At 54.9% G+C, this 13,103-nt stretch overlaps 6 protein-coding genes across 6 annotated transcripts; 3 read left to right on the forward strand and 3 right to left on the reverse strand.

The window, feature by feature from the left end:
• Positions 1-493: 493 nt before the first annotated feature.
• Positions 494-2,248, forward strand: A1O3_05636 (uncharacterized protein; the record flags this gene model as incomplete). The annotated part of the gene is made up of 1 exon (XM_007735756.1): positions 494-2,248. The coding sequence occupies one exon, from the start codon at positions 494-496 to the stop codon at positions 2,246-2,248; it is 1,755 nt and encodes a 584-aa protein (XP_007733946.1).
• Positions 2,249-3,228: 980 nt separating this feature from the next.
• Positions 3,229-5,231, forward strand: A1O3_05637 (POT family proton-dependent oligopeptide transporter; the record flags this gene model as incomplete). Its single annotated transcript, XM_007735757.1, has 3 exons — positions 3,229-3,257; positions 3,339-4,132; positions 4,234-5,231. The coding sequence occupies 3 exons, from the start codon at positions 3,229-3,231 to the stop codon at positions 5,229-5,231; spliced, it is 1,821 nt and encodes a 606-aa protein (XP_007733947.1).
• Positions 5,232-6,779: 1,548 nt separating this feature from the next.
• Positions 6,780-9,995, reverse strand: A1O3_05638 (uncharacterized protein; the record flags this gene model as incomplete). The annotated part of the gene is made up of 1 exon (XM_007735758.1): positions 6,780-9,995. One exon carries the CDS (start codon positions 9,993-9,995, stop codon positions 6,780-6,782), a length of 3,216 nt encoding a protein of 1,071 aa, XP_007733948.1.
• Positions 9,996-10,365: 370 nt separating this feature from the next.
• Positions 10,366-11,100, forward strand: A1O3_05639 (uncharacterized protein; the record flags this gene model as incomplete). Its single annotated transcript, XM_007735759.1, has 1 exon — positions 10,366-11,100. One exon carries the CDS (start codon positions 10,366-10,368, stop codon positions 11,098-11,100), a length of 735 nt encoding a protein of 244 aa, XP_007733949.1.
• A 112-nt stretch (positions 11,101-11,212) lies between these two features.
• Positions 11,213-11,660, reverse strand: A1O3_05640 (uncharacterized protein; the record flags this gene model as incomplete). The annotated part of the gene is made up of 4 exons (XM_007735760.1): positions 11,213-11,302; positions 11,356-11,426; positions 11,524-11,561; positions 11,620-11,660. 4 exons carry the CDS (start codon positions 11,658-11,660, stop codon positions 11,213-11,215), a joined length of 240 nt encoding a protein of 79 aa, XP_007733950.1.
• Positions 11,661-12,085: 425 nt separating this feature from the next.
• Positions 12,086-12,790, reverse strand: A1O3_05641 (uncharacterized protein; the record flags this gene model as incomplete). The annotated part of the gene is made up of 1 exon (XM_007735761.1): positions 12,086-12,790. One exon carries the CDS (start codon positions 12,788-12,790, stop codon positions 12,086-12,088), a length of 705 nt encoding a protein of 234 aa, XP_007733951.1.
• Between the last annotated feature and the right edge of the window lie 313 nt (positions 12,791-13,103).

A 13,103-nucleotide genomic window follows, 5' to 3' on the forward strand; every position in this document is an offset into this window, starting at 1 on the left:
TACCGCCACGTCCGAGCGATCAGGGCGAGGTAGAGCTGTGGATATATCAGCGGTGTGCTGAGTTCGAAAAGAGCTAGGAAGACCAGAAGGATCGTATACTTGTGGTACAATGGTGCGTTGCGCACCCGGACCTCTTCCTAAACAACACCCGGGTCAAGGAAGGCCCCGAGGTGCGGTACTTATGACTGCCACTACCTCGAGTGTACGAGATAAAAGGAGGATATCTTGCAAAGCATAGAATTATAGGACTCGTATTAGCAAAGGCCCTTAGGCGAAAGTCGGGCCCAGATGGGATAAGGCTGAGTGAGGCTGAGGCTGCAAACATAACAAACAATTTCAACTTCCGTAGCGAGTTCGCATGGCCTGACCACGTTAAATGGACAGTCCGAGTCCCCAAACAAACATGTAGTAGCTACAGGACCTATCTAGGTACCTGACTACTGCCATTGCCTTGGAGGCAATCATTTCAATGCAGGTGTATTGAGTATTCAACATGTTGAACCGAACACTTTGCACCGGCGCTGCCGTGCTGTTCTCCCTTCTGTCCACCGTCGCGGCCCAAGCCCAGTCCCACCTCCAGACTCCTCTCCACAAAGACGACCCAAGCCCAAGGCCTCGATCGAAGCCACACCGCGTAGCCATCATAGGCGCTGGGCCCGGCGGCTCTGCGGCCTCGTACTACTTGGAACAGTTCGCACAGTCGTCGGCTGCTGGTCTAGAAGACGAAGACCGAGTGAAGCTCGACATCACTGTCTTCGACACGAACCCACGCATCGGCGGGCGAACCACGACAGTCAATGCCTTGAACGACCCGCGCTACCCGACCGAGCTGGGCGCCAGTATCTTCGTCCAGATCAACCACATCCTCTACAATGCTACACGGGACTTTGGGCTCACCTTTTCCACCGAGATCTACCAGGCCGCGCCGGACTCGGACTACGAGCTGGGAATATGGGACGGGGCCGAGTTCGTCTTCAAGGCCGAGCGTGAAGACGGCCGCCGCGGTTCCTGGCAAGGGTGGTGGGACATTGCAAAGCTGCTGTGGAAGTACGGGTTGAGTCCGGTCCGCACCCAAAGGACGACCAAGGCGGCAGTGGGCAGATTTCTCGGATTCTACGAGGAACCGCTGTTCCCCTTCCGTTCGTTGCAGGAGGTGGTGGACAGCACCGGCTTGGAAGCATACACGGGCGTTTCTGGGAGCGAGATCCTGCAAGAGGCGCGGGTCAGTGAGCTGTTCAGCAGGGAAATCATCCAGGCCAGCACCCGGGTCAACTACGCCTCGAACTTGGGCGGAATCCACGGCCTGGAGACGCTGGTCTGTATGGCGATCGAAGGCGCCGTGGCCGTCGGCGGAGGTAATTGGCAGATCTTCGCCGAGATGGTCAAGAGGTCGGCTTCGCGAGTGCTGTTGAACACGACCGTCACCGACGTGGTGCAAGATGAAGAAAAGCGCACGTACAGCCTGCGGACCAACGATCCCGACCTCGACGCCCAGTTTAACTCGGAGCCTTACGACACCGTCATCCTCGCCGCGCCGTATCAGTTCGCCAACATCTCATTCACACCGGCGCTCGTCAATGCCCCGTCCAAGATCCCTTACGTCTCTCTGTACGTGACGCTGTTGACCTCTCCGCATCGACTGTCGCCAGCATTCTTCGGTGTGGATTCGCAGGCCGACGTGCCTTCGTCCGTACTCACGACCCTACCCGAGGATCTCAACCATGAACTCGGCTCGCGCCGTGGTGTCGACGCCGTGGGTCCGTCGGGGTTCTGGTCAATCAGCACATTGCGCGTCCTCAGTCCCGAAACAGACGGCCAAGTTTTCTCCGGTGCAGCTGAAAATGTAAATGCGACTCACACCGAGACCGAATCCGGGACGCAGTATCTGTACAAGATCTTCTCGCCAGCTCCTTTGACGGCCACCTTTGTGTCTTCTGTTCTGGGTTTCCCGTATTCTCCAGCAGGCCAGGACCAGGACGACCCGGTATCTGCGCTTCCCAAAGAAGATATCACATGGCTGTACGAAAAGCATTGGCACAGCTACCCTTATGAGACGCCGAGACGGACATTTGAGAATTTCACCTTGCACACGAACCAGCCCCCTGCAGGGGGTGAGCACGTGCAAGAGCGTGAGAGCTTATACTATCTCTCCAGCATGGAGAGTTTCATTTCCACCATGGAGACCAGTGCACTCGCTGGGATGAATGTCGCCAAGCTGATTGTCGATCAGCTCCAAGCGTCAGGGTGATATCTGGCTTGCCATGTGTAGAATATAGCGTGAATGGGATTCTGTCTAACCCCCACCTACTCGCTACTCTGTATTACTCTGTACGGATACTCCATACTCCGTTCTATGCTGCAAATCTATTCCGACCAAGCCGTCGTCCGGGGCCGATCGAGCATGGCTGGCCAATCGCCGCTTTTAACCCTATCTATGTACATAGCACGTACATAGTATTTATGTATACATATACATGTCACCTACTGTTTTTGGGTAGTCTATAGACTCTAGCGTGCGCCACTCAGGTAAAATCTCTACTCCGTACTCCGTACTTCGCCTCTAGCTGAGAGCTGCACATCGTAAGCGAACATTTGCTCGGCTCTTTTTGCAGTGTCGAAGCCCTAATCAGCGGAGCCTTGGCCTGAGCCTCGCCACCATGCCTTGCCAAATCGGAAGTACGGAGTCGGATGCAAATGCTGATCGATCTCATCAGAATACCTCGTACGGGTTAGTAGGTGGTTAGTAATGGGAAATCTGAAAGTTGACGTCCTCCGTGTGTCGTAGTATTATTGCGCCGCGTTGTGCCGCTGTGCCGCCGTACCGAGGAACTAGCGCGCGCCAAGAAAGCTTGGCTCCCCACGATCTGCAGCGGGAATGTCTTATAAGAGGTTAACGCGATCCTCCGCTCCGCCCGCGCGTCGAGGGCGTGTCCTTGATTGGGCCAGCCTGGTATGATATACACCCGCCCCCGCTCCACCCATGTAACATAGTTATCAATTACATACAATATCAAGGCTTGCAGCGCCTGTCTCGTGCCCTGACGTTGCATCACAGATAGTAGAGTCGCACGCAGGGGCCCAAGTCTGAGACCTGAGACCCTGGAGCTGCGACCCTAAAAAGCCTGACCATGTCGCGAGACATGTTTGCCCTCCGGCAACCGCATCGTGAGAGGTACTTTGTATTGTGGGCAAGCAAAACATTTGTGGGCAACCAGCACCAGTCAAGCCATGGCAGACCACCATACCGAGTTCACGCAGTAAGCCGCTTCCCACTTCACCATCTGACTTGTCTTGTCTTGCATGATTCCTGCCGCTGACACGGCCGGCTCTGGCTATAGACTCCACGCAGAGGTCGAGCAGGTGAGACGGGCCTCTGCGGTTTCAGCCTCAGAAAAGACACTGGAGAAGACCAAGTCTACCTTGCCTCCCGCGACGACGACGACGACCGACAGTGTCGAACAAGAACAACCCAGTGAGAAGGAGGATGAGAAGGCCGACCTCGACATAGAAACGGCGGTTGGCGGAGAGCCCACGGCCCACGAGAAATCGACATTGCGCCACGTCGGCGAGAGCCTTCCGGCTGCGGTCTTTCTGGTCGCCTTCATCGAACTGTGCGAACGCTTCACCTACTACGGTTGCCAGGGCATCTTCCAGAACTACGTGCAGAACCCTCCGGATGGCAGTTTGGGCCCCGGGGGGCTCGGCATGGGCCACCAAGGAGCCACGGGTCTCACGACATTCTACTCGTTCTGGTGCTACGTCACCCCTCTCCTCGGAGGCCTCATCGCCGATCAATACTTGGGAAAGTACAAGACGATTGTCACCTTTGCCGGCATCTACTTTGTCGGTCTTCTCATCCTCGTCTGCACATCCATCCCGTCGTCTTTGAGACATGGCGCCGGGCTTGGTGGCTACATCACCTCCATCCTTCTCACCGGCCTCGGCACCGGAGGCATCAAGGCGAACGTGGCTCCGCTGATCGCCGAGCAATATACGAGAAGACATATGGAGGTTGCCGTGACCAAAAAGGGTGAAAGGGTGGTCATCGACCCTTATGTCACCATCCAGCGAATCTACATGATCTTTTACTGGACCATCAACATTGGCGCCCTCTCTCTCCTTGCCACACCATGTAAGTTTTTTTTTTCGTTTTCTTCTTTTTCTTCCCCTTTTTCTTCTTCTTCCCCTTCCCCCCGGCAGAACTCCTGGCAGGATCCCACTGACAAGCCACAGATATGGAACGAGACGTCGGGTTCTGGTCGGCCTTTACTCTCTGCATCTGCATGTTTGCCGTTGGCATTACAGTTCTCATCCTCGGTCGGAAGATGTACGTGGACCGACCGCCTCAGGGCAGCGTGGTCACGGACGCATTCAAGGCGGTCGGCTTGATGATCCGACACCGCAGCATGGATGCACCCAAGCAGACATGGCTCCGCGAAAAGGGAAGCAGCAAGACCGTGTCGTGGGACGACAGCTTTGTCGACGAGCTGAAACGAGCCCTCACGGCCTGCAAGGTCTTCACGCTGTACCCCATCTACTGGGTGGTGTACAACCAGTTTTCCAACAATTTTGTTACGCAGGCGCTCCAGATGCGAGGCCACGGCATCCCCAACGATCTGATGCAAAACTTCGACCCCATTGCCATCATCGTGTTTGTTCCGCTGCTCGACCGCCTGGTTTACCCGCTGCTGCGCAAGCACCACATCGCCTTCAAGCCCATCACCCGCATCGTCACCGGCTTCACCGTCGCCTCGCTGGCCATGATGTACGCGGCCATCATCCAGCATGAAATCTACTCGCGAGGCCCGTGTTACGAACATCCTCTCTGCGACGCCTCCTTCGTCAACGGCAAGGCCCAGGGCAACGACCTCCACATTGCCATCCAAACCCCCGCGTACATGCTGATCGGCATTTCCGAGATCTTCGCCTCCGCCACCGGCTATGAATACGCCTACACCAAAGCGCCCCCTCGCATGAAGTCGTTCGTGCAGTCGCTGTTCCTGCTCACCAACGCCTTTGGTTCGGCCATCGGCGAGGCTTTCGTCCCGGCCGCCTTTGATCCTGCAATCATGTGGATGTACGTTGGGCTCTGCATCGGGACTTTCTGCGTCGGTATTTTGATCTGGGTTTTGTTCCACAATCTCAACGACAAGGAGGAGGAAATGAACTATATCGAAGGAGATGTCTTGCCCAACGACCCGAAACGGAGAGAGTCACATATAACAGCTTAGTTTAGTTTGGCTAGATTAGATAGGAGATATATCATGTCGAGCGCCATCGCCATATCTAGACAAAGAGACATTGTATATTTTGTCGAGTGCGATTGCCATCTAGACAAAACATCTAGACAGACATTGTATATTTTATCCAGTACGATTGCCATTATCCAGACAAACATCTAGATAAAGAGACTATATTTTGTCGAGTGCAATTGTCATCATCCAGACAAACATCTAGACAAGAGTGGGCCGGCCGGCTCTAGATTCTAGATTCTAGATTCTCCCTTCCATCGAGCAGCCCTACAAATATATGGATATGTCAAACGTAGGTGACTGAGTACACTTGATTCGGCTCCGGAACGTCTGGTTGTCTGGTTGTCTGGTTGTCTGGTTGTCTGGTTGTCTAGTTGTCTGGTTGTCTAGTTGTCTAGTCCTCTGGTCCTCTGGTCCTCTGGTCATCTTAGTCCTACGTACCACTCAGTAGACTCTCCACCAGGGACGGAGCATACATTAGTATCGGTGCGTGAGAAACGTCCTTAGTCCCCGACTTCTGCAACCTGCAGCAGCTAATTAGACACTGATACTAATACTGATACTGATACTGATGCTTCCAAAGCACGTACCTAGGTACGTAGGCTGAAGCTCAGGCTGAAGCGGCAGGACCTTGAATCTGGGGAACAGATTCCAGATTCCCAAGAAGAATCTTATCTTAGGTGCCTTGGGCTTGAAATGTCTTGATGATACTGAAGTTGACACACACACACTCACACACAGAGACAGACAGAGTTATCAACAAGAAAAGTCAATAAAGCCTGCAGTGGTGAAGACCACAGCCTTGTCCTTTACTGCTTGCCTCGGAGTCGTCATCACATCACACTTCACACATCACCACATCACCACGGTAGTGAATCCAACTCAAATCCTGTCAAATCCTGGGGTTTATCGTACGGTATTTGTAGGTGCCAGCACGTCTCCTTACCATTATGTCTGACCTTGAGTTCGCACGGAGCACTACCGATGTTTATATCAGCTCCGCAAAGTCCGCTCACTAATGTGTTCTCGACACCGGTCACGAACGAGGTAACAAGTTAACTTGGAAGATGAGCGTCGGGCATAAGGACCATTGATCTAATAGCAGTAGCTACACTGATAAGTGGTCCAACTCTTCTCATCTCATCGGCTGTCCAGCCATGTAGGCGCATAGCCTCGTCGAGCCGATCGATGTCGGGACACAAACGTTGAAACTGCTCCCCTATCCCCTGCCCAATCCCATATCCATTCCCATTTCCCACTTCGTTTTTGCTCTCCCCTTTCGTAGCCCAGAACGAGGACGCCCCATACCGCCCAGCAAAGGCTTACGGCGGCTAACAATAACACCGCCGATACGGGCGCACAGTCCAATCATGAAAATCCCCAGGTCGCTGATTCATTGCTTGTGATAAGAATAAATAGTATGCACGCGTCTGTTGTACGTATGGCAAATTCTGAGAACGCGTCTGCACCACAGGCTTCTCGCAGCGAACAGCATATCTTGCTGGTGAAGATAAGACTTGTCTCTACCTAAGCGGCGTCTTGGGCCAGGGCTTTTTCGGCCACAGCCTTGGGCTGCTCATCAGCTTCAATCTTGCCATCAGTTCCGGCCGAAGGTTGACTCTCTTTCGTGCTCTCTGGCACGATCGGCTTGACAGGAATAACAGGCGGCACGGCTGCGGTGGACGACGGCCCAGACGGTTCGACCGAAGTGGCTACGCTTGTGGGCGCCGGCGATGCAGTACCTCTGGTCTGCTCGATCGAGAACCCGACAAAGTTGGGGTTTTTGAAGCGATCAATGAACCGCCGAACATGCTCCATGATCGTGAGCTCCTCTTTTGTCTCACCATTGGGCAAAGAAGAATGGGGAGCACCATGCAGCAATCGCCGTTTGACCGAGGCAAATACTTTCTGCCATTCCTCGATCTTGGTCGGGTCCCGAACTTGATCATACATGGCATTTTCGAACCTTCTAATCGCGAGCAAACCGTCGGTTGTGCAAGGCATGTTTCGAGATGCAGAGGAGCTGGACGGAATCGGCGGAGGTGGGCCTGGAGTTGCAGCTGCCGAGCTCGGACGAGCCGGGCCTTGACCCGCGGGAGCGTTGGGTTGAGATGAGCCGGCCTGGGAAGCCGGCTGTGAGGGAAATGGGGGACGGCCTCCAGGAGGAGGTGGGTAGAACGGAGGAGGATTGGGCCCGGGCTGCATATGTGGAGGAGCGTGGCCGTTTGCGCTCGGTGAGGCTGAGGGTGGGATTCCCCCAGGGGGTGGTGGAGGAGGAGGAGGCCAAGGCATCCCGTTTGGCGGAGGCGGCATGGGACCATGTGGACCTTGCACGAAGAACGGGGGAGGACCTCTTGGTGGCATGCCATTTTGCTGGGGAAATGGAGTGTTCTGCCAATTCAGTGGAGGGTGAGATCCGGGAGGAGGAGGTTGACGTGGTGTCGGAGTAGGTTTTGGCTTGTTCGCGGCGGCTTGCTGAGCGGCGCGTCTTCTTTCTGCTTGTGGTTGAAGCGCCCCCGGTATTGCTTTCCACGCGAAGCCTTTGCCTTCCTTTTCCCCTTTCTCAAAGAGCTTGTTCCATTCCTGGTTCAGATTGTGCCGGACACTACTCTGCCAGCCCTCCGAATCCACACGGTGGACAAAGAAGGGAAATTTGAGCTTCAACGCGCGGTAGATCTGTTTCAGCGGCAGAGCTTTCGGGTGGATGTCGATCAAGATGTCGTAGATCAACCGAGCATAAGGCTCGGACGGTCGTGCCAGTTGCTCTTCCGTCAAACTCTCCACAGGGGGATATTCTGGTGAGGGCGACTTCGATTGCCGTGCTTTCTTCACCAGCACTTTTTCCGTTTCACTAGGCACGTCAACCTCACCGCCTTCGATTGATTGCACAATTTCACCGTCCTCTCCAGGCCGTTTTCTTTTCTTGTACTTTCTCTTCTCAGGTTTGGGTTCGGGGATGATGACCTCCTCCTTGATGATGGGCTTCGGGAATTTTCCTTTCAACATTGGTGGCGGAGTTCTGCCTCCATTCGCCGCTTTGGCTTCGGCCAATCTTTGTGCCTTTTCTCTTTCCCTCCTCTCTCGCGTAGACATGATCCCGTCCTTGGGCGGCCTTCCGGGACCACGTTTCCTCGGCGGCAGAGGCTGACCGTCGGGTCCAATTAGCGGATCTGGAAGGCTTGGTGACGGTTTATGCGCCGTAGTCAGGACAATCCTCGTCTTCGTCTTGCCAGTGCGTGAGGGCGAGATGCTCCGGTCTTCATCCTCTTCTTCGTTCGGTGTCGAGGATATATTGCGTGGTGGAGAGAGGCTCTCCTCCCCTCGTTCACCGTCGGACTCATCTGTCATCGGCTCAGGCTTCTCGTTTGGTAGTCGGAAAGTCATCCAGACATTCGAGATCTGGATCCTTGAACCGTCTCTGAGGCGCTTAACCCCACCACGCTGTAGATACTGATCATCTAAGAAAGCGCCGTTCCGGCCCAAGACCTTCATCTGGAAGCACTCCTTGTCAAAATCCCACTGGATCTTGACGTGTCGGCGGGAAATACTTCGGTGATTTTCCACCTCGGACTTTTGAGAGGTGCGCATCGCATGAATAGGAATAAGAGGACAGTTGTGGGCGTCGGGGATATGGTCTGCAGTGACCGGGGCAGGCTGTTCGTTATCTGCCTCGGGATCGTTCCCCTGTTCGAATTGTGCTTGACGTTCGGCCATTTTGTGGTAATCAAAAGGGATGAGTGGAGGGTTGATGAGAACTTCTTGAGGCTTGACGACACTACCGCCAGACCGCTCGGAGGATTGCGAGTGCATCGGGTTGGGATCGCGGCGCTCTCCATCCTGCAGAGCCTGGGGATCGTCCACACCCCCAAAGCCTCCCGCCTCGCTGACAACGCTCCCTTGCACTTGGCTCTCATTTGGTCTGGGATTGCCGTCCGACCTTTTCCCACTGGAACTTTGAGCACGGTCTTGCTGGGCCTGTCGCGCTTCTTCGGCCCTCGCAAGGGCGGCACGGTATGCAAAAGCATCTCGACCTAATTCACAGGCATAGGTTGTAATATAGTAGTTGCCGTCCTCGAATTCAATCTTTGCAAAAGCCTCGATTTCTCTCCGTTCGGGGATGGGACCAGGAGATGCAACAGGAGAGCGGGAGTCCATCTGTGGTGTCAGGGGAGCCAGCATCGCAGCCATTTGATTCGAAGGGGCCGGTTCGGTGGATTGCGCGGGTATCGATGGGGAGAAGGAAGGTGGTGGATGTGAATTCCCATCCATCAACTCATCGGTGCTGAGTGGGAGAAGCGGAGGAAGAGAGATACTAGTACCGGCGTCGAGTGTGTCGTTGGCCGTTTCGGTTGCAGCAGGGGCGTCGGCAGAAGAAGGGCCGTTTGTTGGGTTGGCCGCGTCCTCTTGGTCGTTTGTCGGGGATGTTGGTTTGGCATCTGCACCTGCAGTCGTAGTTGCAGTTGTAGTTGCGGTCTGGGTCGGACTTGCGGGCGCCAAAGCCGCCAGGAGGTTCCCAACGGCTTGACTTCGTTGCTTCGTGTCCATCTCACCCCAAGCAGGAGGGTCGGCTGTGGGCGACTGGGCGGTGGGCGTTTGCGGCGCTTCCTCTTGCGGCTTCGAGGCCTGGTCGGGAGGATTCGAGCGATCGGGCCATGTTGGATCGGGAAAGTCTGGCAGATGGAGGGGGCGGGAAGAGAAATCCGGCAGACCTCTTGTTGACGTCGCAATTGTCTGCGACGACATGGCGAGGTCTGCGAATCTGAGGGGAGGGAAAAGCGCAGGGGGGTCCGACGTGGTCGAGGGCGCGCCGCAAGACTCGCTCGAAGAAGGACCAAGTTCTTCATCTCAAAGTCTCGAGGCGCAGGCGCAGGCACAAGAGAGCACCGGTGATTGGCTGGTCGGGAGGAAGCCGTCTGCCAGCCAATCACACCGCACACCGCCCGCCTCATCGGGCTCCAATCTCAGAATTTGTTTAAGCCCGGGCCCCAGACTCGACGGGGGGCTCTTTAGGCCACCTCGGGCTCAGGCCTTCTGGCCACGTACGGAGACTGGGTAGGCACCGAGCATCTATTCCGGCCTCTACCATCGTCCCTTTGATGAGTCACTGTCCACGATGGCTCCGCGAGGAAAGCAGCCCCAGAAGACTGCGAAGCCAACAGGCCAGAGCGACAGCATCACCAAACCCAAACCGCAGGCGCCTAATTGGCCACCGTTGACTCCTCTGATCCCAGCGGAGCACCTCTCTCTTGAGACCCGATGGCCGAGCCTGGTTCTTCTTGTTCGAAACTTGTTCACCTCCAGCCTGTGCAAAAACTATGTGTCATTCCTGTCCTCGTTACCCTTGACTACGACGCCGGGGAAGCCCAAGCGTGGACAGGCAGCCCGAGTCAATGACCGCTTTCAAGTCGAGGACCCGGTCTTTTCTAAAATGCTCTGGGAGCACAGCGGACTTCAATACCTGGTAGACTCATTCGAAGACCCGGCTACCTTCGGAGGCAAGGTCCTCGGTCTGAACCCAAACATAAGAGTGTACAGATACCGGCCAGGCCAGTTTTTCGACCTACATTATGACGAGAGTAACAAGCTAGAGTTTGGCGAGGTGAAAGTTCCGGCGAAGACCACCTGGACCCTTCTGATCTATCTGACAGCCTGCGAAGGTGGTGAGACTGTCTTCTACCCAGAGCCTCGCAGGAAGGGCGATAAGACACCGGATCCCATCGTGGTTGAACCCGAGACTGGCATGGCTCTTCTCCACAAGCATGGAGATGACTGTTTGCTCCATGAGGGTAGAGAAGTCAAGAGTGGCGAGAAATGGGTTCTGAGATCTGATCTCGTGGTGCAGAGGTGACTGCTTGTCGTGCAAACAGCACGGACATGTTTCCATCGACGTTGACCCTCGAGGATGTCTGACACGTCAAGTCCACCCAAGGCGGACTAAACCGCCCTTCTCGCGTAAATGGTCATCGACGCAAGTGTTCAGCGTCAGTCTCGACGGTACCCTCTCGAGCCTCATTCAACATCGTGTCGACACCTTTCTCCCTGAGCGCTTTCTGCTGCGTGATCAGCCCGTATCAAGCGTGAAGCGGCATGTCGACATTCTTACGGTCAAGCAGGCCTTGTACTGTTTGAAAAGCGGCTCGCATTCATCCGTGGATGAGTTGCCTCGAATGTACTCTAGCGAATTGTGTCAGCTCAGAAGCTTCAAAGACTGTTTCATGAACAGTTGTACGAGTCAACGAGGGGAAGGCGAATATGGATAGGGAAGCCATACTTTCGGAATACCATTTTAGAAAACATGTGTCATATTTCCTGTAGACAGTCAGCTCGGCCCAAGGGTCTCTCGACAGAGGGGGATGGCCCAACGTACTCTTTGACCTCGTTGCACTCGGGGGCGAGCGAGGCCGACATGGCTGGCCGATTGTCAACGAGTGAATGAATGACGTTCAAGTTGGGAAGAAGTCGAAGTCGCCTTCGAGAAGTGGAATGGGAATGGGAAAGTTGTACGGAGTAACCAGTACTCTGCCGTAGTTGTGCCTGGAACGGAGAATTGTTTCTCCGATGCAGCTTCCCGCGCCACTCAGGCTGCATTTATTGCTGCAGCTTCAGAATTACAGTACGCAGTACGTCTCCCAGTACGGATAGCCTCGGCAAATACTACTACGGTAGAGAGTCTCTGTGTTCTTTGATCTATTGACATGTTGTCCATGTTTCTTCTTGAGACTGTGGCAGCAACCCCAAACCGGCCCTGGCGTCATCTAGTCGATGAAGAAAGAGTAAGAGTAACAGTAGCTGCAATCCGAACAACCGCACCAGGAATCTATCCCGCACCCGCATCATGCCTCAGATCCTTGTCCGGCCAATAGCCCAAGCAAGTCTTCAAACGCCTTGTGTATATCTGCCGCTTCTTTGGCCCAGACTGTCTCTTGAGTCCCGTTGTCGTTGTCGTTGTCGTTGCCGTTGTCGTCGACTACCCGAAGCCCCAGATCTGCGCCTCCAGCAGCTTTGACCAAGAAGTCGCGGCCTGGGAAGGCCAACTCGACATGATTCGGCACCACCTTCATGCGCAAACCATGCAGAACCTCCTTCAACTGTGCCGCGGCCTTGCCTCCCCCGTGGCCGCCGTAACTGACGACCATGGCCGGCTTGCCTGTCCATTCGTGGTACAGATAGTCGATGGCGTTCTTGATGCTGGCCGGGCAGCCCCAGTTATACTGCGGCGTGACGAAGACGAACGCGGCGAAGCTGTTGATCAGGTCCGACCAGGCTCGCGTGTGGGCGTGCGTGTAGCCCGATGAAGAGTGGATTTGAGATGGGATGCCTGGCTCGTCGTACAGAGGGAGGGGATGGTCGGCAAGGTCGATGAGAATGATTTCAGCTGGCTGTGAGGATGGGTGGCTGCGTTGGTATTGCTTGAGTGAGTCGAGCACGAAAGTCCCTATCTGTAGACCGGCACGAGGTTTTCGTTGGCTGCACACTATCACGCCGATCTGTTTGGAAACATGCTCGGTGGACAAGGAATCCCGGGCGGTCAAGGCCATGGCCGTGGCGTGGCTCGGCTGACTATCTGTTCTGATCTGAGATGATAATAGGAACGTCAATTATTGAAGAAGCTGACGTGGTTCTGAAGAAGTGAATCCTCAACTCTTGTATGATCAAGCCGTGACTCGCCAGTGAGCCCTTGAAGCTTGCTATATCTCATCAATTTCAAGGCGGACGTAACATTTCGCTTTCATGGAGGGGCAGTTGACACCGACAGGAAATCTTGACCGCGGCTCTAGGCTCCAGGCCTAAAGGCGTGGTGTGTGATTGTACTGTATGGATTGTTTCGACGAGAGGAACGGGTCAGTTTGA

This window comes from Capronia epimyces (assembly GCF_000585565.1).
Source record: "Capronia epimyces CBS 606.96 chromosome Unknown aczIQ-supercont1.4, whole genome shotgun sequence".
Taxonomy (NCBI): Eukaryota; Fungi; Ascomycota; class Eurotiomycetes; order Chaetothyriales; family Herpotrichiellaceae; genus Capronia; species Capronia epimyces.